The sequence below is a fragment of the Loxodonta africana genome, chromosome 3 (genome assembly GCF_030014295.1).
Source record: "Loxodonta africana isolate mLoxAfr1 chromosome 3, mLoxAfr1.hap2, whole genome shotgun sequence".
In the NCBI taxonomy this organism is placed as follows: domain Eukaryota; kingdom Metazoa; phylum Chordata; class Mammalia; order Proboscidea; family Elephantidae; genus Loxodonta; species Loxodonta africana.
In genome coordinates, this window is record NC_087344.1 from 59622070 (window position 1) to 59649023 (window position 26954).

The 26954-nt window shown below is 43.1% G+C and overlaps 1 protein-coding gene across 2 annotated transcripts in view; it reads left to right on the top strand.

The window, feature by feature from the left end:
- Positions 1-778: 778 nt before the first annotated feature.
- Positions 779-26954, top strand: part of NIPAL3 (NIPA like domain containing 3) — a 70110-nt gene continuing 43934 nt past the window's right edge. For both annotated transcript variants that reach the window (XM_003415243.4, XM_023554366.2), the window contains exons 1-2: positions 779-911; positions 5243-5573. In XM_003415243.4, coding sequence (XP_003415291.1) covers positions 5481-5573 — 93 coding nt within the window. In that variant the 5' untranslated portion in view covers positions 779-911; positions 5243-5480. The remainder of the gene's footprint in view (positions 912-5242; positions 5574-26954) is intronic.

A 26954-nucleotide genomic window follows, 5' to 3' on the forward strand; every position in this document is an offset into this window, starting at 1 on the left:
AGCTCTCTCTGCCTCAGGATCTGAGCCATATTTGGTCTCTGCCCAAATGTCATTTCTTCATCTGTAAAATTGGGATGAGTTTAGCAATACTTCACTCAGAGCTGTGAGGATCAGAAATGGAATCCGATCAACGTCAGTGATGGAAAACTTTTTGTCATCTGTAAAGCTCCATACACACGTTGATTATTACGATTATACATTGTGGAAATATAAATCAAGTGCTAGGCTCATTGTAAGACCTTAAGTATTGCTGAGCTACGGACGTACTGGAAGGTTTGGTATAGCACAGCTAGCAGGTATTATGGGAGGGCAGGAAGGAGAGTTCTTGGTAAGGCTTTCTAGGGGGAACCAGACCTTGAGGGTACATTTAGGACTGAATACGTGGTGAGAGTGTGCGGTGGGGGGAACAGCAGGAGCAAAGCCCCAGAGGTAGGGTGGCTACGAGGGCAGGAAGGGAGGGCTCCTGGCCAAGCTTTCACCTGTCGGTCAGGTGGAGGTAACCAATCACCTGAGCTCTTCGGGATCAGAGGCGGGGTGAAGGACATTGTTCCAATGTTCTTCTTTTGGCCGCTAGAGGGGACCCCTCCAGGTGAGCGCAAGGCTCCAGCCGGCTCCGCCTCCCCAGGTCGCTCTCCTACGCTTCAAACAAGCTTTGCAGCGCACCGAACGCGCGCGCATTGTCCCGCCCACTCCCTTCTCGCAGCCACTCGCCTGCGCGAAGTCCCTGCGAGCTTCTAACTGGCAGGCAGCCTGGCAAATCAAGTCTCGGTCTTTGAAAGCAAACTACTGCAGCGCCCTGGCAGCCCTAAACTGGGGAAGGATTAAGGAGGCTTTGCCTCCGGGTTGCACCGGAGAGTCCCAGTCATTTCTCAGAGCCCTCTGACGGGTGGACCTTAGAAGAAACGCCATCGGTGAGTTAGTCATTAAGACTGGGGGGGAGAGGGGCTTGAATTCAACTTTCCTTTTTTTTAAGGAAAAGCGCATACATTTGTAATCATGTGACGTCTCCTAGTACAAATACCCGTTTCTTCCTTCTTGCTGTCGCCAGCCTTGTCAGTTTGGGTCCCTTTGCCTCAGAATTTTTGCATCGAGGGTGAGAGGTGAAGAGGTATGGATTTGCCTTAATGAGGGTGATGCTAGGATTTACCAAATCAGGAAGTGAAATGGAGTAACTTTGCCAAAATTATTCGTCTACCTGCGAGACTCGGGCTTCCTGGCCATAGCAGATGGTGGAGTTAGCAGGTGAGATGAAGGGAGCACTCTTGGTCAGCCCTGGCTGATGGAGGAAAGGCGCTGCCTTCCCGGTTGTTGAGTTTCCAGCTCAATAGGAGGAGACTGAAGAGTGTAACCCTTAGTGAGCCAAAGCCCAGGAAAGGGAAAGCGCTTGGCATGTCACAGACTCATCAGCCAGTAGCTGAATTGTCAGGTGGCAGGAAAGGGCATGTTTATTTATTTTTTCAGATAAAATCAAATTTTAATACAGACCCTACTCTTACCAGCCATATGCCCTCAGACAGGTTGCTTAACATCTTGGAGCCAGGGTTCTCAAATCTGTAAAACCTGCTCTGTGGAATTGGAGGATTGGTGAAATAAATCTATGAGATAAGGGAGGTGGAGTGGGGGGGTGGAAGAAAGCACGTAGTGGATTATCTTTCCATTCTAGAATCAGTGGCTCTATGTCTCCAACTGAGACGGTTGGCAGCATCGAATTGGTTGCTTGCCAATTTGGCAGTTGTTAGTCCTGGAAGAGTGCTTTGAAATCAAGAAAAGAGAGTCACCAAGCAAAGACTGTGTGCCTTATAAGGGAGCACAACTTGCAATGAGTTCCTCCGAGGCACTTAGTCCAAAGACCTACCCAGCTGAGGGACAGCTATCCTTGCAGAAGATGCTTCAGAGGCCTGGGCATTTCTGAGGCAAAGAGGGAAGCTGTTTTTTAAAAGCTCATTAAAACACAGCAGCAACACCAACAAACAGAAGCAATAACAAAATACCACCTGGACAAATCAGCTGGTCTACAGGACGTTTCGAGAGGCCTGGTCCCAGGGTTTTCAGTTAGTTTGTTCCACTCAAACCTCTGCTGAGAATTCACATTTCTAACAAGTTCCTTGGTGATGCTAATGCTACTGATTAGGGACCGATTCTGAGAACCATTAGTAGAGCAGCGGTTCTCAAAATTTATTATACGTAAGAATCGGTTGGGGATCTTGGTAAACTGTAGATTCTGATTCAGTATATCTGGGGTGGAAATACAAATTCTCAGCAGGGGTTCGAACCAGAACTAATCTGTGCGAAGCTCTGCTGGATTCCCACCACCCCTTGGCATGTTCCCAAGGCCTGTTTGCTTTCTCTGATATCGTGTGGGTGGGCCTCGGTATACCTGTTTGTTGTAGCTATGGAGTATGGGTGATTAGGCCTGAATAAGGCATTCTTGACTGTGAAGTGGCCACAGTGCTCAAGGTGCCTAAAAGGTCTGCATTTAGTCAGTGGGTGGGTATATACGGAGGTCACTGCGCCAGGCCCTGGGCTAGATCTCATGAAGGAGCAAACACCTTCCCAAAGTTTGTGCTCCAGTGCCCCTTGAACTCATGGTTGATCTCTTCCCAGGGCCCCTCAGAGGTAAAGGTAGCCCTGGGCCACTTTTGTTTCCAAGGCTCTCATATTAAAAATGCTAAACCAATGATACAGAAATGTAACACAATAATGCTTTTCAAACACACACAAAAGCATGGTGAAGAATAATTGTGCTTTTCATAAGATCGTAAACAAATATTCCTGCAGCTTTATAGACAGGGCAATCTGGTTATAGGACAAGAGTGACAAAGTTGTCTGATGAGTGTTCTCCCTGGAACTGAATGTATAACCTCATCTGGAAGCAGTAGTAATGATTTAAATTTAAGGACCCTTGAGAAAGTGATACCTGGGCCAAATGGTCTTTGTGGCTGCCCCCATAATAAGCCCTGCATCTGGTGTCTTCTATCTACTAAGTGTGGAGTTAGCCATATGAGATGACTGTGTTGTTCACACCAAGGAAGCAGAACTCCTGGGACCAGAGGCAGCTGTCTGACATAGTGAGCCCTTAATAAATATTTACTGAATGAATGCAGGAGAGAAAGAAAGCAATATTTGCAGGTAAATTAAGTAATTAAACTAGTAAGAATAAAATTAATACTAGTAATAGCTGACATTCATTTATTATTCACTGTTCTTAGGATTGCCCTAAGCATGTATTTTACATACATTAGTTCATCAAACTCTCATAACAGCCCTGTGGAATTGGAATATTATTCTTCAGGTTTTGTAGCCACGGAAACTAGTTGCGAAGTCAAATGACTTGGACAAGGTAAAATAGGTAGCACACGGCAGATCAAAAGCCATTTAAAACATTTTTATGTTAATATAGACATAGACAATGCAGTAAAATTCAAATTTGTATGTGCAGTAAATAGGAACCAAAAGCCACGCCCATCGCCGAGGAGTTGATTCCAACTCATAGTGACCTTATAGGACAGAGTAGAGCTGCCCCACAGGGTTTCTAAGGAGTGGCTGGTAGATTCGAACTACTGACCTTTAGGTTAGCAGACAAGCTCTTAACTACTGCGCCACCAGGGCTCCTAAATAGGAACACAGTTGTTAAATCCCACCCTAGTTGTTAACTGCATGGCAAGGATCAGCATGAATCCAGTCCCCGCCTACCCATTTCTCCATCATCTGCAGCTGCCTAAGCAGCACTCTCTCTGACTCTAGCCTCCCAGAGCTGGGTCAGCACTCACAAGTTAGAAGGACATCATCCTTTAGAGCACCTGCCCATGCAGCACTTCTCTGACCCTAGCCAACTGGAGCTAGGTCGGAGCACACAAGTTAAAAGGACACAGTCTTTCAGACTGCCAAATAGGCAAACGCCAGCTGCAAGCTTGGGGAGTCCACCTGACACCCCAACCTTCTGACCTGCTGACTCCTACTGCCCCCTTTGGGTTTGATAATCCTCTGGAATGACTTAGAATTCATGGAAAGTGTACCATACTTAAAGGTTACTGATTTGTTATAATCAAAAAGGATACAAACAAGGAGACACATAGGGTGAAGTCTGAGAGGGTCCCAAAGTGGAGCTTCCATGTGCCCCAGGGATACACAACACTCCTGAGAGCAGATGTTTTGGCCAGCTAGGAAGCCCAGGGAACTTTCATGTTTAGAGCCTTTTATTGATCTCATTGCATAGTCATCGTTGGGGCCTCACTGCATATACATGATTTAATCCTGCCCTCCTCTGTTCTTGAAGTTAGTTGATTGGATGATCTTTGTAACCTGGTCAGCCCCCCACCTATGTGTACAAATTCTCAAGTGTTGTCTGGCAGTTTTAGACAACAAAGTCACCCCAATTACCCAGGAAATTCCAAAGATTATCTCTCAGGAACCGGGGACAACAGGCCAATTTATTTTAGGTAAGGTAATTCATTACCACACAGTATGATTCTACTTTTTCTTTTTAACATAAGAAGACCTCAAAGAAACCCTTAGCACTTGTGATAGGGTGTTTTGGCTATGCTTCTCAGAACACTGGGGGCTTACATTCTCTTTCTTCAGCTATTTGGTACAAAAGTTTAGGAAGCACTGAAAATAATCAGTCCGATGAAGTCAACAGGAATTATCATTTTTAGTTTTACTTGAGGCTACATTATTAACCCCACTTTACAGGTGAGGCAACTGAGTCTCTGAGAGGTGACATGACCCAATCACAAAGGTCTTCTACCTCCCAGTCCAGTGTTACCTCTCCTATGCCAGGCTGATCTTCCGTAGCAGGCCAGTTCTTCCTCCTTCCATGAAGATAGCTTTTTTTTTTTTTCTTCTTCTTCTTCTTATTGTTTCCTTCCTGACCCTAGCCACCAGATGGTTCTATTTTTATGACCATGGGATTTATTTTTGTGTGCCTAGGAAGTAGACCTAGGCAACATCTCCTTGTTATACTCAGGAGCCTATGGAGAAAGTAGGATTTAAATTAGGATGTAATTGGAGGAAAGGAGCAGAATGGGAGAGGGAAGGGGGTTTTTAAGGGCCAGGGAGAGCGATTTTGAAGTAGATGAGTCATGCCTTATTCACAGGGCCAAATGCATGATATAATTTTTTAAAATAGCCTGACTCCTCATGCCAGTTGTGCTTTGTTCTAACAGTATTCTCTTCTCAAGTAACAAAACTGGGCTCAATGTTTTATTGTACATACATTTTTAATGTTCCTCCCCCACTCTAGAGCACCACAAGAATCAGAAAACGCACCCTCATCTGTCGTCTGCTTGGGAAAGAATCAGCCCTTCTCTGAGTGAAGCTGAGAAAAGGCTACAAATCAGCAAAAAGAGCCTCGAACTGAGGAGGAGATGGCTGGTGGAAGGAGGTGAACACCACAAGCAGAAATGGCTTCCAGCGTTGACCCACTTAGCAGCAGCTCCAACAGCCAAGCCGGGACTGATGGGATGTGCAATTAGACCACCATGGAGGGACGCCACAGTGTGGGTCTGCAGCTGCAGCAGCTCCTGCCCACAAGCAGTGCCATCACCGTCAGCGAGGTTACCTTCTCCTACAAGGCAAGGGCTTTTTTTTGGTTTTGGTTTGTTGTCTTTTTCTGATAAGAACGTAATACAGTGCAACATTGGCTAACAGATATATCCAGGCTCTGCACGCCTATCATTGCAGAAACATTTAAACCCTACACATATACACTCATGTATACACAGAGTAGAACATGCAGTCAAAGGAAATATTCATTAAAATACATAAAAAGGGAGGTAGAGAAACATCTTAACAGAACAAAAAAGGAATGTACTCCTACTTAAAATATTTGATTCTTTAACAATGACTCCACTACTTAGAGACAACTTGTGGTTACATTTCTGTATATTTCCTTCTTGTCCTTTTCTGATATGGCAAACTTGGGGTCACATCGTACTTAATGTTCTGTGTCTTGATTGCTTCATTTAACCTTATTCATGGAATATTCCCCCATGTCATTAAATCGTGACTGAAGGCAGGCTTTTTAATGGTGTTCCAAAATGCCATCAAACTGCTGTATCCAAATTTGCCAACAAATCCTCTCTTGTTGGATGTTTGGGCTTTTTCTAGTCTGGAGTGACCGTGAACAGTGCTGCAGTGAATGTCCCAGTATGTAAATCTTTGTCCTTATCTCTGATGAGTATATTTCTTAAGCATATTCATAGAGCTGTGATTAATAAGTCAAAGGGAATGAATATTTTTAAACATCAGGGGTTTTTAATATCACAAACACATGTTTCTAAACACCTGTCAGTGCGGCATATGAATACTTGGATTTGTTTAAAATAATTTCCTTCTCGATCAGAGACTAATAACACCTTAGAGCTGAAGAAGGCCTTAGTCTACAGGTCATCAAACCCTCTCATTTTATGAATTAGAAAAATGAGGCCGAGAGATGGCAAGTGACATTCATACATCAGATCGTGTAGCAGGTTTAGAGGCAGAGCTGGAATCTTATTTTGTTGTTGTTGCCAATGAGTCGATTCTGAGACACGACGACCCCGTGTGTGTCAGAGTAGAACTGCGCTCCATAGGGTTTTCAAGGCTCTGACCTTTCAGAAGCAGATTGCCAGGCCTGTCTCCCAGGGTGCCTGTGGATGGGTTCGAACTGCCAAACTTGGGGCAAGTAGGTGAACACTTAACTGTTTGTCAGTACAGGACTCCTTACAATATTATTAGTTTTAGATAATAATGATGTAAAAATAACTAATATTTATTGAGCTGTTATTCTATCCCAAGGACAGTGCTTATTCTTTACATGCATTTTCTCATGTCATCCACACAATAATACTATAAAGTAGATATGGTTTTCCTCATCTATAAAATGAGGATGCTGGCTTCTAGCATGGTTGTGAGGATCAAATGAATTCATCCATGTAAAGCAGTTAAAACAATAACCCACACATAACAGTCAATGTTTATCAAGAGCTTGCTATCATTTTTATTCCCACTTTACAGATGAAGACAGTGAGACAAAGAGAGGTTACGTAACTTGCCCCTACTACTAAACTGTGGAAACAGAATTTAAAGCTGGATCAGACTGACTATGGAACCCATGTTCCTAACCGCTGCACTGCACTGCCTCCCTGGTCTCTGGCTCCTCATCTAGTGCTCTTTCTGCTATACCACACTCTAGCATGACGAGTCACGACAGTATACCAAAGAAGGGGACAAGGCCGAAAGGACCAAATTGGGGCAGTGTTTATTTATTTGGTAACCACATTTCTCTGAGAATTCTGATAATTATCATCCCCCATCTGTTCCGAAGGGTGTGCTCAGGGCTTCTTCCGCAAAGGGTAAACTAAAGGGCTTGTATCTTTTTAAATCTATCTGACCAGCTAGGCAGAATATTAAAAAAACAAATAAACAAACAAAAAAACCAGACCTATTTCTGTCAAGTCGGTTCCGACTTATAACAACCCTATAGAACAGAGTAGAACTGCCCCATAGAGTTTCCAAGGAGTGCCTAGTAGTTTCGAACTGCTGACCTTTTGGTTAGCAGCCTAGCACTTAATCACTGTGCCATCAGGGTTTCCAGGCAGAATATTGTGAAAATCTGTCTGAAGTTAGACTTCTTCAAGAACAACAATTGACGATAGTATTCACAGCAGAATCTGTCGTGCCAAGGAGGACCTGGTAGTTAACATCCAAAGCCACAGCAGCTTCAGAGCCAAAGTGATGTGATTTTGTCAATGTCGACATCTTGTTCCTTGATCTTCTTTTTATGAAAGCCTATTCTTTTTCCTCCCTGTGTAGCTAATATATTCTTTTAGGGCTATGATGAGCAGAGGGTCAGGCTGAAAATTGGGAGGCCTGGATTCATGGCCCAGCTCTGTCATCACTGGCAGTGTGACCTTGGGCAAGTCTTGTCCCTTCTTTATGCCTCAGGTTCTGCCTTGTAGAATGAATAGGTGAAGTTCATGAATGGTTCCTAAACCCAGCTGACCACCAGAACTACCTGGGGAGGGTTTAAGTAATACAGATTTTGGGGCCCTCACCCTTTTACCCCCTCATCACCACACCCCTGCAAATAGTGGTTCAGGAGATCTAGGATAGAATTCCAGAATCTGCATTTTAAAAAACTTCCTCAGGTAAGTCAGAATCAGCCAGGTGGGGGAATTTCTGGACCAGATGATCTACTAAGGTCCCCTCCCCACCAACTCTATCATCCTGAGAAATCAAGATCCCAGGCTACCATGTCTTAGTCACGTTTGTAGGTGCTGACTAAAGGTTCACTGATATAGCAAGCAAAACAAACTCTTTCCAATGGGGTAGTATTACCATATCACCTTTGTAGGTACTAGTATGCCTCAGAATGTGTTATTCAAGATGAAGTAGAGTTTCAAGTCAAAAAACATTTTACATAACTAAACTTTATATATATGTGGCCCTTGTGGAACAGTGGTTAATTGCTCGGCTCCTAATCGAAAGTTCAAACCGATTAGCTGTTCCATGAGAGAAAGATGTGACAGTCTGCTTGCCTAAAGATTACAGCCTTGGAAATCCTATGGAGCAGTTCTACTCTGTCCTACAGGGCTGTTATGAGTCAGAATTGACTTGATGGCAACAGGTTTGGTTTTTTCTTTGATAAACTTTATATTGAAATCTAACATACTGTCTTTAGTCACCTAGGGCTGCTAGAACAGAAATACAAGTGAATAGCTTTAACAAAGAGAAATTTATTCTCCCACAGCCTGGGAGGCTAGAAGTCCAAATTCAGAGCACCAGCTCTAAGGGAAAGCTTTCTGTCTCTGTAGGCTCTGGAGGAAGGTCCTCGTCATCAATCTTCCCTTGGTCTAGGAGCTTCTCCACACAGGAACCTCAGGTCCGAAGGAGGAACTCTGCTCCTGGCACTGCTTTCTTGGTGGTATGAGGTCCTCAACTCTCTGCTCACTTCCCTTTCCTTTTATCTCTTGTAAAATAAAAGGTGGTGCAGGCCATACTCCAGGGAAACTCCCTTTACATTGGATCAGGGATGTGACCTGAGGTGTTACATCTCACCCTAACCCTCTTTAACATAATCTAATCTTGTCTTGTTACCCGCAGGCAGAGATTAGGATTTAGGACACATAGGAAAATTATATCAATCACAAAATGGAGGACAGTCACACAATGCTGGGAATCATGGCCTAACCAAGTTGACACATTTTTGGGGGACACAATTCAATCCATGGCCCATACATACAGAAAAGCACGCAAATCATGTAACTTACGCCAAAATCAAGAAATAGAACTAGTAGCCAAAAATCTCCTCGTGTCGCCTCCCAGCCATTATCCTCCCCTCAGGAGTAGCACCTTCCTGTCAAGTCAGAAAATGTGTGGACAGTGGCCCTCTTCTTAACTTTGGGAGGAATTCCAGGAGCCCAGGCCAGCCCAAATGCATGCCACCAGGGCCTTACATCTGATAGGTCCTAAGTGCCTTAATTCTATAAAGTAGTAAGAACATTCCATTTTGCTTTTTGATGTCCAGAGTCTAACACCACTTTTAATGTCGTTGTAGAAACATGCCCTCTCCCTGGTGAAATTTCTGACAAGTTTCCGTTTGAATCATAAGTTCAATTCAGTTACTTATCACAAAATAATATCTTCATGCCAGGGCAAAGAGAAATACATCATGGTGATGGTTCAAGGAGCTTAAGAATTGAGAGACAGGCGTGTGAACAAAATGGTTATAAGCTGGCTGAGAAGTACCAGTGGGGTAGAGGGAAGAAGCCCTGGGTTCAAATCCCAGCCCTGCCCCTTCCTAGCTGTGTGACTTTGAACATAGGCCTTAACTCCTGGGAGCTGCTGTTACCTGTAGTAATACGTCCCTCCTCCCCTCCCTTTCATGGTTCTGTGAGTCAATGGAAAAGCACCTAGCACCACATGCTGGCATGCAGGAAGTGTTCGACTCCAAAATGCCATGTGGTTACAGAGAGGAACAGGTGAAGCTGCGCAGGCACAGAGGGAGGTTAGTGAATTCTGGCTAGAAATGAGGGTTGAGGATTTCTAAGGGCAAGTTGTCTCCTTGCTTATTGATTGTATTAAGGTTATTTTGGTTGCAAGGAGTAAAAATCCATATCAGAGAAGCTGAGGCAAAGGGGAAATTATGATAAAGCTACAGGGTAGCTCATGGAACCCAGGGACAGGAAGGGCAGTGAGACTCGGAAGACGCTGGCACTCACAGCACACCCTCAAAAGAGGAAAGATCTGATTTGCTCAGCTTGGGTGAGGTAGTGATGGCCAAAGGGTGGGTCATCCTGCAAACATGGTTTTTGGGGTTCCATTGCTGGGCAGAATGCCCCCCGAGTCATCTCTTTCCTCTGGGACACGTAATAAGTTAAGAGGCCCCAAGTCCAATTTGATCCATGGGTTGAAGCCAGCAGCAAGCAGTTTGCCTTTGAGTTGCAGCCCTGCCTCTTCCACCAGGGTGTGAATTCTTTGGGTGTGTGGTGGGGAGAAGGGGACTCTGTTGAAGAGGGACTAACAGGCTGAGCTGCGCAGGAGGCCACTGATACTGGAAAAGTCAAGCCTGAGTTTCTTCTACTATGCAAATAGGCATTTAACTGAGCACCTACTATATCCTTGCTTAGTCTGGGTGGGACAGGGTCTATATAGATCATTGAAATATGTCCCCGCTCAGGGAGCTTACAGTCTAGGAGGGAGGTGGGGAAAGGCGTGTCCACAAATAGCCACGCTTTACAACAAAATTTGGCAAGAATAGAGATACAGCAGGGTGTTAAGAACGTGGACATTGGAGTCAGACAGACCTGGTTTCAAATCCCAGTGCTGTCACTTTCTAGCATTATAACCTTGGGCAAGTCATGTAACCCCTCTGCAGGTCACTTTTAAATCATCCCACAGGGTGGTTATGAGGATGGCTGAATTCATAGATGAAGAAACTGAAGCTTCCCTCACCACCCTCTTTCCACTTGTGGAAATCCTACCCAGCCTTCCAGCTTCAGCTCAGATGTCACCTTTTCCATGACACCTTTGTCAGTCTTCCTGCCAGGAAAGTATAGGTCCTTTATCCAGGCTTCCACAGCCAACTAATAATTACTGTAGTAATAATAATAATAGCACGTACCAGGGACTGTGTTCATCCTCACAAAAGCCCCATTAGTAGGTACTATTACAAGCTCATTTTACATGTGAAGAAACTGGCCCAGAGAGGTTCCTTAACTTGCTCGAGGCTGCAGTTATCAAGTAGTAAAGCTGGGATTCAAATCAAATCTATGCAATGCCAAGGTCTTGGTAGCACACATAGTTTGCACTAGACTACTAACCTAAAGGTTGGCAGTTCAAACCCATCTAGTGGCACCACGGAAGAAAGGCCTAGCAGTCTGCTTCTGTAAAGATTGCAGCCAAACTTAAAGCACAATAAAAATTATAAAGGGAAAAAAAAAGATTGCAGCCAAGAAAACCCTATGGAGCAACTCTACTCTGTAACACATGGAGTTGCCATGAGTCGAAATCAACTTGGCAGCAATGGCTTTGGTGTTTTTTTTCTCCACTCCCAACATTGTTATCAGGTGCTCTGCAAGCCCCTTTCTGCTGGTTATTAAATGTTGAAATGACAATTGTGGGGAAAGTAATCCCTCACCCACTAGAGAAGGTGAGTGTCAGGGAGGGCCATGCTCCGTCCAAAGGCTCTCAGGAAGAATCCTTCCTTGCCTTTTTTAGCTTCTGGTGGTGGCCAGCCATCCTTTGCATTCCTTGGCTTGTGGCAGCATAGCTCAAATCTCTGTCTCTATCTTCACACGGCCATCTTGTCTCTGTGTGTATCTGTGTGTCTTTATCTCTGTTTCTCGTCTCATGAGGACACTAGTCATTGGATTTAGGGCCCACCTCATCCAGTACAACCTCATCTTAACTTCCTACATCCTCAGAGACCCTATTTCCAAATAAGGTCACATTCTGAGGTTCCAAGTAGACATGAATCTGTACCAGTATACCAGTTGCCATCAAGTTGACTCCAGCTCATGGCAGCCCCATGTGCGTCAGAATAGCACTGTGCTCCGTAAGATTTTCAATGACTGGCTTTTTGGAAGAAGATCATCAGGCCTTTCTTCCGAGGCACTTCTAGATGGACTCAAACCTCCCTCCTTTTGGTTAGCAGCTGAGTATGTTAACCACTTGCACTACCCGGGGACTCTTGTTCATCTTTGGGGGACAAACCCAGTACACCAGGTGCAGGTGTAGCAGAGCCTGGGTATACTGCTGCATCCCTTGTAATTTGGGTGTAACTCTGGGGGCAAGCCAGGATGGAGGAATTTATACTTACTTCCTTGCAGTTCTAAGCCCAAAGGATTGTGGGAGGTGACTTTAAATAGCACGCGATGACTGGTCTTGTCACCGTGATATTTAAGTAGAGGCATTGTTGGCAGAAGGAAAGCAGACCTTGGAAAGAGGAGATCCAGCTGAGGTTTCACTTGGACACTTATATCCAAGCAAGGTTTCCTGCCTCTGACCAAGCTAGGTTTTCTGCTGCTTTTCTGGGAACAGTTTCTTGCAGAGTTATAACTGGTAAGATATCAATTCTTGGATCATAAAATAGTGATGCCAAGAAGGACTCTTAGAGCTATTGCTGATAATAATGATAATAAAAATGAACTATAATAACTGCTAGAATTGTCTTAGTATTACACGTGGGTGATGTTTCAACATATGCCTATTTCATTTGACATAACAATCCTGTGAGGGTTTATGATCATCTCCATTTTTCAGATAGGGAAACTCAGGCTCAGAGAGGTAAGGTAATTTCCTTGAAGTCACAAAGCAATAAGGCGCAGAGATGGGACTCCAGCCCAGGTCTGCTGATCTTTAAAGTCCACTCTGGGAAGCTGAAACAGAGAAGTGACTTTGGATTCACTCCCCTGCCCCCCCACATTTAGGTCTGTTGGCGGCGTGGCTAGAAGCAGCTAAGCCTGAAACCCTGCTGTTTACCTATAGTTTTGCCTTCACCCTACTTCCCTCACCAGTAACGCTCCCCATTGGAGATTCTGCTATGAGTAGAGTGACCTTAAGTCCTGGTTTATGCCTTGTGTCCACATATGTTAATAGAGCCCCCTTTCATTCCCAAAGTGTCTGGATTTGGGTGATAGATGGTTACCCTAAGTATAAGACTCCTGATGTTGGAAGGCTTCGCTACTTCCTCACCCACAAAATGGGTTGGACCAATGTAGTACGGGGAGACCTGTGTTCCTGTCTGGCCCTGCCACTTGCACACTCTGTGACATTGGCCAAGCCTTGGGTCTTCTCTGGTTACTGAGATCTCCAGTGGAAAGCAGCCCTCTTGAGGTATCTGTCTTTGAAATGAGGGCAGCCCTGGCCTTCCTCCTCCCCTCCCTTTCTGCCCAATTTAGGCTAAGGCCTAGGCTCTGCCCAGTAAGGGAGAGTCGGTCGGGAACCCAATTAGGTGTTGCCTTGGAAGAATCAGCCCCAATCTGACACTGCCAGTGAAGGAACTAGAGAACCAAAGATGTTACAGGTGAAGACGCCAGCCCAAGGCTACCTCAAGGCAGTCTCTGGTACAGCTGGGTGAGAGTACTGCCTCTCGGTGCAGACATCATTTGTTCCAGTGAGCACTTCTTAAGGGACAGTCACTGATTCGAGGTAGAATCCCTGTTCTGGATTCACTGATCACGCTTGCTTACAAACACATAACAACTGGAATGTTCCCCACAAAAAGAGAGGCATGGTGGGTTGATGGAGCCCAGGTGGCACAGTGGTTAAGAGCTTGGCTACTAACCAAAAGGTTGGCAGTTCGAATCCACCACCTGATACTTGGAAACCCTATGGGGTAGTTCTACTCTGTCCTACAGGGTTGCTATGAGTCCAAATCGACTCAACAGCAAAAGGGTTTTTTGCGGGGAGGTGGGTTGATAAGGTGCCCCAGTGGTGTCTAGAGGTGGAAGCTGACCAGCCAGGCACTGCCCCTTTACTTCTATCCCTGCCAGCAGAATTGTTGTTTAGCTGCCAACAAGTCCAATGGTATCGGACACTTGTGATCTAATTTCCTGCTATCGAGGATCTTCCCTGACTCCAGCATAGTCCATGTTTTCTAAATGAACACAGACACCAGTCTGTCTGTGCAACCAAGTGGCGTTTTCATTGGCTCCATGGGGACATCCACCACATCACATTTCCTCCAGCTGCTTCGGGGGTGCCTAGAGATTTTCCTCCTGGCCTTGCTTTCTGAGACTTTAGTGGAATACCTCTTCCTGTTTTGACTCACTTGTGACAGCATCTCCTGAGAGATTCTACCTCAGAATCAGTGACTGTATCCTTTAAGAAGTGCAGACTAGAACAAACGATTTTGGGAAGTAGATTGTCAGGCCTTTCTTCCTAGTCTTTCTCAGTCTGGAAGCTCCTTTGAAACCTGTTCCTCATCACAGCAGCATGCAAGCCTCCATTGACGGACTGATGGTGGCTGTGCCTGAAGTGAAGTGCATTGGCCGGGAATCAAACCCAGGTCTCCTACATGGAAGGCAGGAATTTTACCACTGAACCACCACTACCCCTGCTGACTAGCCACCCTAATTTTAGTTTTCCAGCTCTGAGGCTTGAAGTAGGAACTTACCATTAGGAGTCCTCCTGGCTTCTTGTCTAAACTCTGAATTGCCCCACACCAGGCCCTTGAGGGCGGCTAATAAGTGTGAGTTCAAGCTGTGTAACCCCTGGGCAGGGGGCAACATCTTTACCTGACTGTAAATGCTCGTAAAATTGAACCAATCACAACTTCACAAGGGTTTTGTGGCATAATTGGTGTAAATGAAACCCTTTGAAACTCTTGGATGAAAGGGCATTAGTTATATTGCGTTGGTACCAGTCATGTCTGTCTGTAACCAGCTGTTACGTGTGGAGATAAATATGCTTGTGGAAATGATACAGAAGGCTTTTTAAAAGAAACCTCAGCTCCCTCTGTCATTAGCGGGAAAGTAACACTTAAAAGGTGGGGCTGTTTTTTTCCTAATTTATTTTGCCATCTTTGAAGGACACCTCAGAGACCACAATGGAGTCAGTCTGGAGGAGTAATTACCATCAGGAGACTGGAAGTCAGACTTCTAATTCCCAGGCCTTACCTCCTCACCATGGGCAAGGCATTTCACCTCTCTGAGCCTTAACTTTATTCGTCTATAAACCCCTTCCAAGTTATGTGCTAAAAATAGGAGTCATGGTAGTACCTGCCTCAAAGGACTGTTTGTAGCCCAAAGGAGGGTGATAGATGGAAAGGGCTTAGCACTGTGCCTGACATATTGTAAACCAAACTCAAACCCACTGCTGAGTTGCTGTTGAGTTGCGACTCACAGAGACCGTGTAGAGTTTCCAAGACTAAATCTCTGTGGAAGCAAACTGCCGCATCTTTCTCCTGTGGAGCTGCTGGTGGTTTCAAACTGCTAACCTGCAGTCGATCACTTTGACATATTGTAAGTGCTCTGCAAATATCAGCCTTTATTTTCATAATTACCTTTTAGCCATGAGTATTTTTGCTGCTTAGATTGGTTTATCTTTGGAATTTTTACAATTTTCGCTTCTAGATTCCACCCCCCAGCCCCCTCCACCCAGAGCAGTATTGACTTGTTGCCGTGAGTCAGAATCAACTCCACGGGAACTGGCTTTAGGAGTCCCTGGGTATCGCAAATGGTTAGCGGGCTTGGTTTCAACCTAAAAGTTGGAGGTTGAAGTCTACCCAGTGGCAGCTTGGAAGAAAGTCCAGGTGATCTACTTGCAAAAAATCAGCCATTGAAAGCCCTGTGGAACATGGGGTCACCATGAGTCAGAACTGATTGGATGGCAATTTGTGGTGGCGGTGGCACATGGCTGTTACTGCTCATTCCCCTTCTTTATCTCTTCACTTGCACTTGGGGGCAAACTGTTAACAACACATTCTCAGGCATTAATACCCCTTACCTTGTGGATTTAGTCAAGATCTTATCAGAGGGCAGTTCAGTCTCTCTGGGTAAAAATGAAATAGTGGCCACGAGTCATAGGTTGAAACATGAAATTGTTATAGGTCAAAAATGGCCAAATATCAGCAATTTCTTATGGTTCTCCCCAGTAGTAACCACTGAGGTAAGTGTGTCCCCCAAATTATCTCAGGAAGTCCCCATAATAGCTCAGAGGGAGGCATTGTCATCTTGACTAGCAGAGGAGGAAGAAACTGAGGCTTAGAGAAGTCCCCCAAGGCCATCCTTGTTACCCCCATGTGTCCTCTGAGCAGCCATCCACTTGGTTTCTGCAGAACTTCTGGAGCCATTTCCACCTCTCGTTTCTCTCCCATAAAGACTGCAAAGGGCTTTGATGTGACGTTGGAGCTGGAACCAGAGTCCTTTTACATCCTACCTCCCTGAGGCAGTTCCTAACTCACTGCCGGTTAACTCTTTTTAACAATTATCCTTTCACCTTACTTATTCAACCTGTATGCTGAACACATAATCCAAGAAACTGGGCTATATGAAGAAGAATGCAGCATCAGGATTGGAGGAAGACTCATTAACAACTGCAATATGCAGATGTCACAACTTGCTTGCCCCAAACTAAGACAACTTGAAGCACTTACTGGTGAAGGTCAAAAACTGCAGCCTTCAGTATGAATTACACCTCAACATAAAATGAAAATCCTCAAAACTGGATCCATAAATAGCATCGCGATAAATGGTGAAGAAATTGAAGTTGTCAAGGATTTCATTCTACTTGGGTCAACCATCAATGTCCATGGAAGCAGCAATCAAGAAATCAAATGATGTATTGCATTGGACAAATCTGCTATGAAAGACCTCTTTAAAGTGTTAAAAAAGCAAAGATGACGCTTTGATGAGTAAGGATCTCCCAACACAAGACATTGTCTTTTCATTTACCTCATATGCATAGGAAAGCTGGACAATGAAAAAGGAAGACAGAAGAAGAATTGATGTATTCGAACTGTGGTGTTGGCGAAGAATATTGAATATGCTGTGGACTGCCAGAAAAATACACAAATCAGTCTTAGAAGAAATACAACCAGAATGCTCCCTAGAAGAAAGGCTGGTGAGACTTCAGCTTGCTTACTTTGGGCACATCATCAGGAAAGACCAATCACTAGAAAAGGTTGTCATGGTTGGTAAAGTAGAAGAAGGTCAGCGAAAATGAGGGAAACTCAATGAGATGGATTGACACAATGGCCACAACAGTGGCCTCAAACGTACCAGTGATCATGAAGATGATGCAGGACTGGGCAGTGTTTCCTTCTGTTACACATAAGGTCGCTCGCTGTGGGTAGGAGCCAATTATACGTCAACTAACAACAGTTCCTCCTCGTTACCATAAGTAAACTGTATCTGCTGGGAGCCTCCCGTGGAGGCTCGTATTGCATCTTCCTTAAGGACCAGATTTAATGAAGGGCTTCCTTGGGGTCCTCAAACCTGACCACCCTCTAAAGAAAAACCATGTATTTCCTCACACATTCTTTTAGTTGATATTTTTCACCACAAGTTTAGATGTTTGCAAGATATGTAATTTCTGGAATATTTAAGTATTGACATTAAAAAAAAAAACTGTTAACCCACTCTATACTGAAGCCCCTATAAAGACTGATACCCACCATCAGCTTTTTAAAAAATATGTAAGAAGGCTGTTTTTTAGAAGTTGGAAATTTTACATCATTCCTTTTTCTCCTCGAATTCATATTTCCCTTCCATTTCCCCACTGAATTTTATTCCTAGTATGTATCTTTTAACACTTAAAAGTTTTATCTATTATCTTTTTTTTTAATTATACTTTAGATGAAGGTTTACAGAGCAAATTAGTTTCTCATTAAATAATTAATACACATATTGTTTTGTGACACTGGTTGCCAATCCCACAACATGTTAACACTCTCCCCTTCTCTACCTCGGGTTCCCTGTTACCAGCTTTCCTGTCCCCTTCTGCATTCTCATCCTTGCCCCTGGGCTGGTGTGCCCATTTAGTCTCATTTTGTTTTATGGGCCTATCTATTATCTATTTCTACTGCTATCTACTAAAGTTTTATCTGCCATGACAGGTGTACTATCATACTTCTCTCGGAGAAAAAATGTAGAGTATGTAAATCAAATTTCATTTTTTAAAATTTCCTTTGACATAAGGTTTAGGAATGTTAATTTAATCCAGAAAAGTTGTTTATTAGTACAATTGAACCAAAGCAATTGAAGCCATATACAGTTTTATAATAATTATTAAGCAAAAAAAAAAAAAAAACCCAACATTTTATTAGAACCGAAAAATGGGGCTTTTTTAAATTAGTTCATGTATTCAATGCAAATATTACTGATTACTAGAATGAGATAGAGTTTAGCATCAGTTCTATTTCAAGTTTTGTTTTTATAGCTGGAAATACTGAAAACCTTGCTCACGTAAATAAATGGCTGGAATAGACAGTGTTATAGCAGTGTCACTACATTCTTTGAACTCCTTCCAAATTTTGTGCTAAAAATCAGAGTAATAAACTATTTTTATCAATCTATTGGCTAACAATATGTTTAGGGCCTCCTTCGTTTCCATTCAAAGCAAAGTATTAGAAACACCTAATTTACAACATAACTTATTTTACTTTCACGATTTCTGTAAAGCTTACAAAAAGGCATGATCGATTATGTCCATACATTTTTCACTTAGAGGCACCCTGCGTTAAACTGATAATACAGAAAGAGTTGGGGAAATTGAAATGTTGTTAATTTTGTTACATCTTTGCCTGTAGTATATCTTAATACATATGTTTGTATATCTAATTTAATAAGTATAATACAAATATTTATCCATATGTTTTAACTGTAGAACGCTTTTATTGCATGCTTTGAATATATTTTTGTTAAACTTGGAACTGCAGATTTGGCTCATTCAACTGATGTAATATATCTGGAATATAATCAAATTAGGAGTCCCTGGGTGGTACCTATGGCTCACATGCTTGGCTGCTAACCAAAAGGTTGGTGGTTGGAGTCCACCCAGAGGCACCTCAGAAGAAAGGCCTGACAGTCTATTTCCAAAAAATCAGCCATCGAAAACCCGGTGGAGCACAGTTCTGTTCTTAAACACATGGGGTTGCCGTGAGTCGGCATCAACTCAACAGCAACTGGTTTTGTTTTTTTGTTTTTTAATCATCTAATTAACAAAACTAGGCCTCATTGGCTAACCATCAGTCAAATCAGACTCTAGTTTCAGAATATCCCAACAAGGGCCAATTCTGATATCATGCCTTAATAGGAATATATGAGACAGAGAAAAAAAATAGCAATCCCTGTAACTGGTATTACAGTACCTTGATTATCACTAAAGAAATGTCCCGGGAAACAATTTCTAAATTTCCCTTGGTTTCCTAGTGGTTTTTACAACTTGGAGCAATGTACCAGGGTAAGATTCTAGGATGACTGAAGGATAAACCATCCTTTGATAAAGTGGGAGAAAGTTGTAGTGAAGGGTGAGGTGGGAAAGGGGCGCTACTGGAAGCTAGCAAAGAGCAGAGATAGAAATGAGGATGTGGTGATTAAGCCTTTAAAACTGGCAGTATCAGCAAACCCCTTGTTGAGAGAAAAATCTCTGGGGCCCCCAGTTAGACAGACCGTCTAGTCCTTGCCAACTTGATTTCTCTTTTAGAAACATAGTCAGGATGACATCACTCAGAGCCTCCCTATTACTTTCAAGACCACATCCAGACTCATTGGGATAAGAAAGGAGACTCCCCCCAATCTGGGGCCCATCCCTTAGGCCTTCACCCTGGGTACTCTGGTTTCCATATATCTTTACCAGACCCCTCCCCAGCCACATAGAACCCCTTATCCGATCTCAAACTCTCACACATATCCCTCTTTTACCTCTCTTTGCTTTTGACCCCACTTTTTCCTGGGTCTTGTCTCCCCATTGGTTTTCTTTCTGTTCCTCAGAGCCACCATGTTTGTTCCCACCTCGGGAGCTTCCCAGGGGCTGTTGGTGAAATGGCTTTCTCCAACCCACCCTACCCCTCTAATCCTTCAGGTCTCCTTTTGGAGGTCATTCCTCAGAGAAGTCTTTCCTGACCTCCCGTGACCCTCGATCTGCCTGCACCCTAGATCAGGCCCCTGTCATACATTCTTTGAGTGCCCTGTGCTTCTCCTAAGTAGCACTAACTGCACTGTGATTAAATAATCTGTTGTTTAATATATATTCCATGTCTTAGGCTGGGTTCTCTAGCAAAGCAAAACCAGTAAAGCATATAAATATATATATAGAGAGAGAGATTTATATCAAGGAAATGGCTCACGTGGTTGTAGAGGCTGGAACTTCCTGAGTTCGTGGGTCAGGCTTCTCCTGATACACATAGCCACAGAGACTGGTGATCCCGAGGTCAGCAGGTCAGAAGCAGGGCTCTTGTTCACAGGCTGTGAAGATCAACGAATCCCAAAGATCGCCAGCTTAAGTCCCAAGAACCTGAGATCAGATGAACAGGATCTGCCGGACCCAGGAAGAGCAAAAGCCCCAAGCCTTGCCGGAATATCCACTTATATTCAATTCAGGCCGCATGCCCTAGGAAACTCCCTCTTCGCCGATTGACTACTCACAGCAGACCCCATTGTGATGGTGATCGCATAATATCAAATCTCTCCATGGAAGTGATCACACCATCATACCGCTATCAAATCACTGAGGATTGTGGCCCAGCCAAGTTGACACACAACCTTAACCATTACACACCATAAGGACAGAGACAGGGAATGCTGCATATTAGGCAATGAACTAATGAATGAATGTCTAGAATGCCATTTCTTCCATCCTCTGTATTGCCATTGCTCTTGTGTTGTTGTTGTTAGGTGCCATCAGGTTGGTTCCAACTCATAGTAACCTCCTGCACAATAGAATGAAACATTGCCCAGTCCTGTGCCATCCTCACAATTGTTGCTGTGTTTGAGCCTATTGCAGCCACCATTTCAGTCCGTCTTGTTGAGGGTCTTCTTCTTTTTGGCTGACCCTCTACTTTACCAAGCATGATGTCCTTCTCCGGGGACTGGTCTTTCCTGATAACATGTCCACAGTATGTGAGACAAACTCTCAGCCATGCTTTTAATTCTGGCTGTACGTCTTCCAAGACAGATTTGTTGGTTCTTCTGGCAGTCAATCGCATTTTCAGTATTCTTCACCAACACCAGAATTCAAAGGCATCAATTCTTTTTTGGTCTTCTTTATTCATTGTCCAGCTTTCTCATGCATATTAGGCAATTGAAAATACAATGGCTTGGGTCAGGCATGCTTTAGTCCTTAAAGTGACATCTTTGCTTTTTAATACTTTAAAGAGTTATTTTGCAGCAGATTTGCCCAATGCAAATACATCGTTTGATTTCTTAACTGCTGCTTCCATGGGTGTTGATTGTGGATCCAAGTAAGATGAAATCCTTGACAACTGTCATGGATTGAATTTTGTTCCCCAAAAGTATCTGTCAACTTGGCTAGATCATGATTTCCTTGTATCATTATATGATTATGATTTTATCATCTGATGTGCTTTGCCTAAAAAAAAAACCAAACCCAGTGCCGTCGAGTCAATTCCGACTCATAGCTAGTTTTTTTTTTACAACTCATAGTGTTGTAGATCCTATCATGATGATATAATACGATGGATTAGTGCCAGTTATATTGATGAGATCTACAAGATTAGATAGTGTCTTAAGCCAGTCTCTTTTGAGATATGAAAGAGAGAAGTGAGCAGAGAGACGGGGGACCTCATGCCACCTAGAAAGCAATGTCAGGGGCAGAGCACGTCCTTTAGACCTGAGGTTCCTGCACTGAGATGCTCCCAGACCAAGGGAAGACTGATGACAGGGACCTTCCTCCAGAGTCGACAGAGAGAAGAAAGTCCTTCCCTGGACCTGATGCCCTGAATTTGGACTTGTAGCCTACTAGACTGTGAGAGAATAAATTTCTCTTTGTTAAAGCCATCCAATTGTGGTATGTCTGTTATCGCAGCACTAGATGACTAAGACAACTTCAGTCTTTTCTCTGTTTATCATGATGTTGTTTATTGGTCCTGCTGTGAGGATTTTTGTTTTATGTTCAGGTATAATCTATATAAGGCTGTGGTCTTTGATCTTCATCAATAAGTGCTTCAAGTTCTCTTCACTTGCAGCAAGCAAGATTGTGTCATCCATATCTCACAGGATGTTAATGGGCCTTCCTCCAGTCCTGATGCCATGTCCTTCTTCATAGAGTCCAGCTTAGGATACAGATTGAACAAGTATGGTGAAAGGATATGACCCTGATTTTAAACCATGCAGCATCCTCTTGTTCTATTCAAACAACTGCCTCTTAGTCTAAGTACAGGTTCTGCATGAGCACAATTAAGTGTCCAGGAATTCCAGTTCTTCTCAATGTTACGTAATTTGGTATGATCTACACAGTCAAATGCCTTTATCATAGTCATTAAAACACAGGTAAACATCATTCTGGTATTCTTTGCTTTCAGCCAAGATCCATCTGACATCAGCAATGATATCCCTTGTCCCATGTCCTCTTCTGAATCCAGCTTGAATTTCCAGCAGTTCCCTGTCAATGTACTGCTGCAACTGTTTTTGAATTATCTTCAGGATAATTTTACTTGCATGTGATATTCATGATGTTGTTGTTGTTGGGTGCTGTCCAGACGATTCTGACTCACAGTGACCCCATGCACGATAGAATGAAACGTTGCCAGGTCCTGTGCCATCCTCACAATTGTTGGTATGCTTGAGCCCATTGCTGCAGCCACTGCGCCAATCCATCTCGTTGAAGGTCTTCCTCTTTTTCGTTGACCCTCTACCTTACCAAGCATAATGTCCGTCTCCAAGGAACGGTTCCTTCTGGATAACATGTCCAAAGTATGTGAGACATAGTCTCACCATCCTTGGATTCTAAGGAGCGTTCTGGTTGTACTTCTTCCAAGACAGATTTGTTCATTCTTCTGGCAGTCCGTGGTATATTTAATATTCTTCTCCAACACCACAATTCAAAGATGTCAATTCTTCTTCCATCTTCCTTAGTCATTGTCCAGCTTTCACATGCATATGAGGCAATTGAAAACACCATAGCTTGGATCAGGTGCACCTTAGTCCTTAAGGTGACATCTTTGCTCTTTAACACTTCAAAGAGGTCTTTTGCAGCAGATTTGCCCAATGCAACGTGTCTTTTGATTCTTGACTGCTGCTTCCATGGGTGTTGATTGTGTATCCAAATAAAATGAAATCCTTGACAACCTCAATCTTTTCTCTGTTTATCATGATGCTGCTTATTGGTCCAGTTGTGAGGATTTTTGTCTTCTTTATGTTGAGGTGCAATCCATACCGAAGGCTGTGGTCTTTGATCTTCATCAGTAAGTGCTTCAAGTCCTCTTCACTTTCAGCAAGCAAGGTCGTTTCATCTGCATAACGCAGGTTGTTAATGAGTCTTCCTCCAATCTTGATGCCCCGTTCTTCTTCATATAGTCTAGCTTCTCAGATTATTTGCTCAGCATACAGATTGAATAGATATGGTGAAAGGATACAACCCCAATGCACACTTTTCCTGACTTTAAACCATGGTATCCCCTTATTCTGTTTGAATGACTGCCTCTTGATCCATGTGCAGATTCCTCATGAGCACCGTTATGAATTTTTTCTTCAATTCTTTCAGCTTGAGAAATGCCAAGTGTGTTCTTTCCTTTTGGTATTCTAGCTCCAAGTCTTTCCACATTTCGCTATAATGTTTTACTGTGTCTTCTCGAGCCATTCTTCGAAATCTTCTGTTCATCTCTTTTACTTCATCATTTCTTCCTTTTGCTTTAGCTACTCTGTGTTCAAGTGCCAGTTCCAGAGTCTCTTCTGACATCCATTTTGGTCTTTTTAATGACCTTTTCTTGTTTCATGTATGACCTTTTGCTTTCCTCATGTAAATTCTTTGAAGTTACTCCACAGCTCATCTAGTCTTCGGTCATTAGTGTTCAGTGCATCAAATCTATTCTTGAGATGGTCTCCAAGTTCAGGTGGGATACAGTCAAGGTAATATTTTGGCTCTCGTGGACTTGTTTTAATTTTCTTCAGCTTTGACTTGAACTTGCATATGAGCAATTGATAGTCTGTTCCACAGTTGGCCCCGGCTGTGTTCTGATTGATGATATTGAGCTTCTCCAGCATCTCTTTCCACAGATATAGTCAATTTGATTCCTGTGTATTCCATCTAGCAAGGTCCACATGTATAGTCACTGTTGAGGTTGGTGAAAAAAGGCGTTTGCCATGAATAAGTCATTGTCCTGTAAAATTTTATCATGTGATCTCCAGTTTCGTTCCTATCACCAAGTCCATATTTTCCAACTACCAATCCTTCTTCCAACTTTTGCATTCCAATTACCAGTAATTATCGATGCATCTTGATTGCATGTTTGATCAACTTCAGACTGCAGAAGTTGGTAAAAGTCTTCAATATCTTCATCTTTGGTATTAGTGGTTGGTGTGTCAGTTTGAATAATAATAGTATTAGCTGGTCTTCCTTGTAGGCATGTAAATATTACCCTATCACTGACGGCATTGTACTTCAGGATAGATCTTGAAATGTTCTTTTTGATGATAATTTGATACCATCCTCTTCAATTTATCATTCCCAGCACCATATGATGGTCTGGCTCGAAATGGCCAACATCAGTCCATTTCACTCACTAATGCCTAGGATATTGATCTTTATGTATTCCAGTTCATTTTTGACAACTTTCAGTTTTCCTTGATTCATACTTCGTATATTCCACTTTACTAACAGATGTTTGCAGCTGTTTCTTCTCTTCTCATTTCAAGTTATGCCACATCAGCAAATGAAGATCCTGAAAGCTTTACTCCATCCAGGTTATTAAGATCAATTCTACTTTAAGGAGTCAGCTCTTCCGTAATCCTATTTTGAGTGCCTTCCACCCTGAGGGGCTCATCTTTGGGCACTATATCTGTCAGTGTTCCGCTGCTATCCATAAGGTTTTCCCCTTGCTAATTGTTTCAGAAGTGGATTGCCAGGTCCTTCTTCTCAGTGTGTCTTAGTCTGGAAGCTCCAGCAAAATCTGTCCAGCATGGGTGTCCCTGCTGATATTTGAAATACCAGGTGGCATAGCTTCCAACAGCACAGCAACACATTCAGTAAGACAAATTATACCACCTGTAATACATTTTAATATTCTAAGTATCTATATTCTACACTAGTCTGGGAGCTGTAGGGTCAGGCATAAATTTCCCAGCCCCTGATTTAAAAAAAAAAAAATTGTCATCCTGCTGATTCAGACTCATGGCAACCCCATGTGTTACAGAGTAGAACTGCTATGTACGGTTTTCTTGGTTGTTATCTTTATGGAAGCAGTTTGGCAAACCTTTCTTCTACAGAGCCTCTGGGTGAGTTTAAGGCAGTAACCTTTACATTGGCAGCCAATCACAAACAGCTCGTGCCACCCAGGGACCTCGATAATAGCTACTATTTATGAATCCCTCTTCTGTTTGAGGCACTGTCCTAGAACTTTTTATATATTGCATAGTTTGGCATAACAGTTAAGAACATGGGCTCTGACATCAGGCTGCTTGTGATCCAATCCTGCTTCAGCCAGTTACCAGTTTTTTCTTACCCTCTGTGCCTCAGTTTCCTCACTATAAAATTAGATAATAATAGTGTCTACCTCATAGGGTTCTTGTGAGGATTAAATGAAATATGAAACACTTAGAATAATACTTGGCACATAGTAAATGCTCAGTAAATGTTTGTCACTGTCACTGTCATCATCATTTCTAATCTTTACAACCAGCCTGCTCTACTGGTTTCTGAAGGCTGAACTCTCTCTAGTAGAGCTGACCACCTCCTACTAGCACATACCTGGCACATAGGAGGTTCCCACGACATCCCATCGTTGGCTGATGGATGTGTTCCTAACTAAGATAGTTAATATTTATTGAAGGCTCTGAGAAGTCCTGTAATAAAGAAACCTGCTTTCCTGATCCCTGTGACTTGTGCCGGGAACTGTGCTCTGTTATTTCCACCGGATTATCTTTTTTTCACCCTTGCAGCTACCCTGAGGGTAAGTAATCTTAATAGCTGCATTTTTATAGATCATGAGGAAACAGATGCTCAGAGATGTGCCCAGGTCATGTTGTCATGAGTCATGGAGACTGGATTCAAGCCGAGGTCTGTCTTAACGCCAGAGCCTGACTTTTTAATAATCACCTTCCCACCCATTTCTTGTGCTATAGCAGTTCCTTAGGAGTATGACGTCATCCCAAAATTAGAAGGAAATCCTGTCCCTTGCAGGTTGCCATCTGCTGTCTATAAATGTTGGTGGAGTGTTGGGTATGAGCATCCTTGGGCTGGGTGCTGTGTGGAGGCAGAAGACGATGCCAGGCATTTAGAAAAAACTCAGGCTGGAAGTCTTAGAGTCTGGGTTTTAGTTACGGCCCTTCTACTCCCTTTGCCACATGACATTGAGCCAAGTAGTTCAGACCTCATGCCCAGAATGAATTCTTCCTTTGAAATTCCATCTCTATGTCAGTATTTCTCTCTTATGACATGTTTCACATTCTTCTTTGTATTGTTGTTTATTTGTATTCAGATTAAGCCATTTGTTCAGGAACATAAACTGAGTACCTAGTATGGATCACCAAAGATGAGAGATATGAAGAATCCAACTGGATATCATTTTTAAGTGGAAAGAATGCAGAATTATGTCAACTCATATCAAGTGATTAAGTTTTAAAAGGTGTTAAAGAAATTTTCACAATAATAGCATATTTGGAGGTGGGGCAGAGTAGGACAAGCCATATAGGAGCAGTTTTTATATACTATTGTGATTAAATTGATATTAATCCAAACCAGATTGTTATGAATTAAGTTGTTTATAATAATCCCCAGGACAACTAAAAAAAATAACTGATGTAGTTGTAGGAGAAATTTTTGCTGTTGTTAGGTATTGTCAAGTTAGCTCTGAC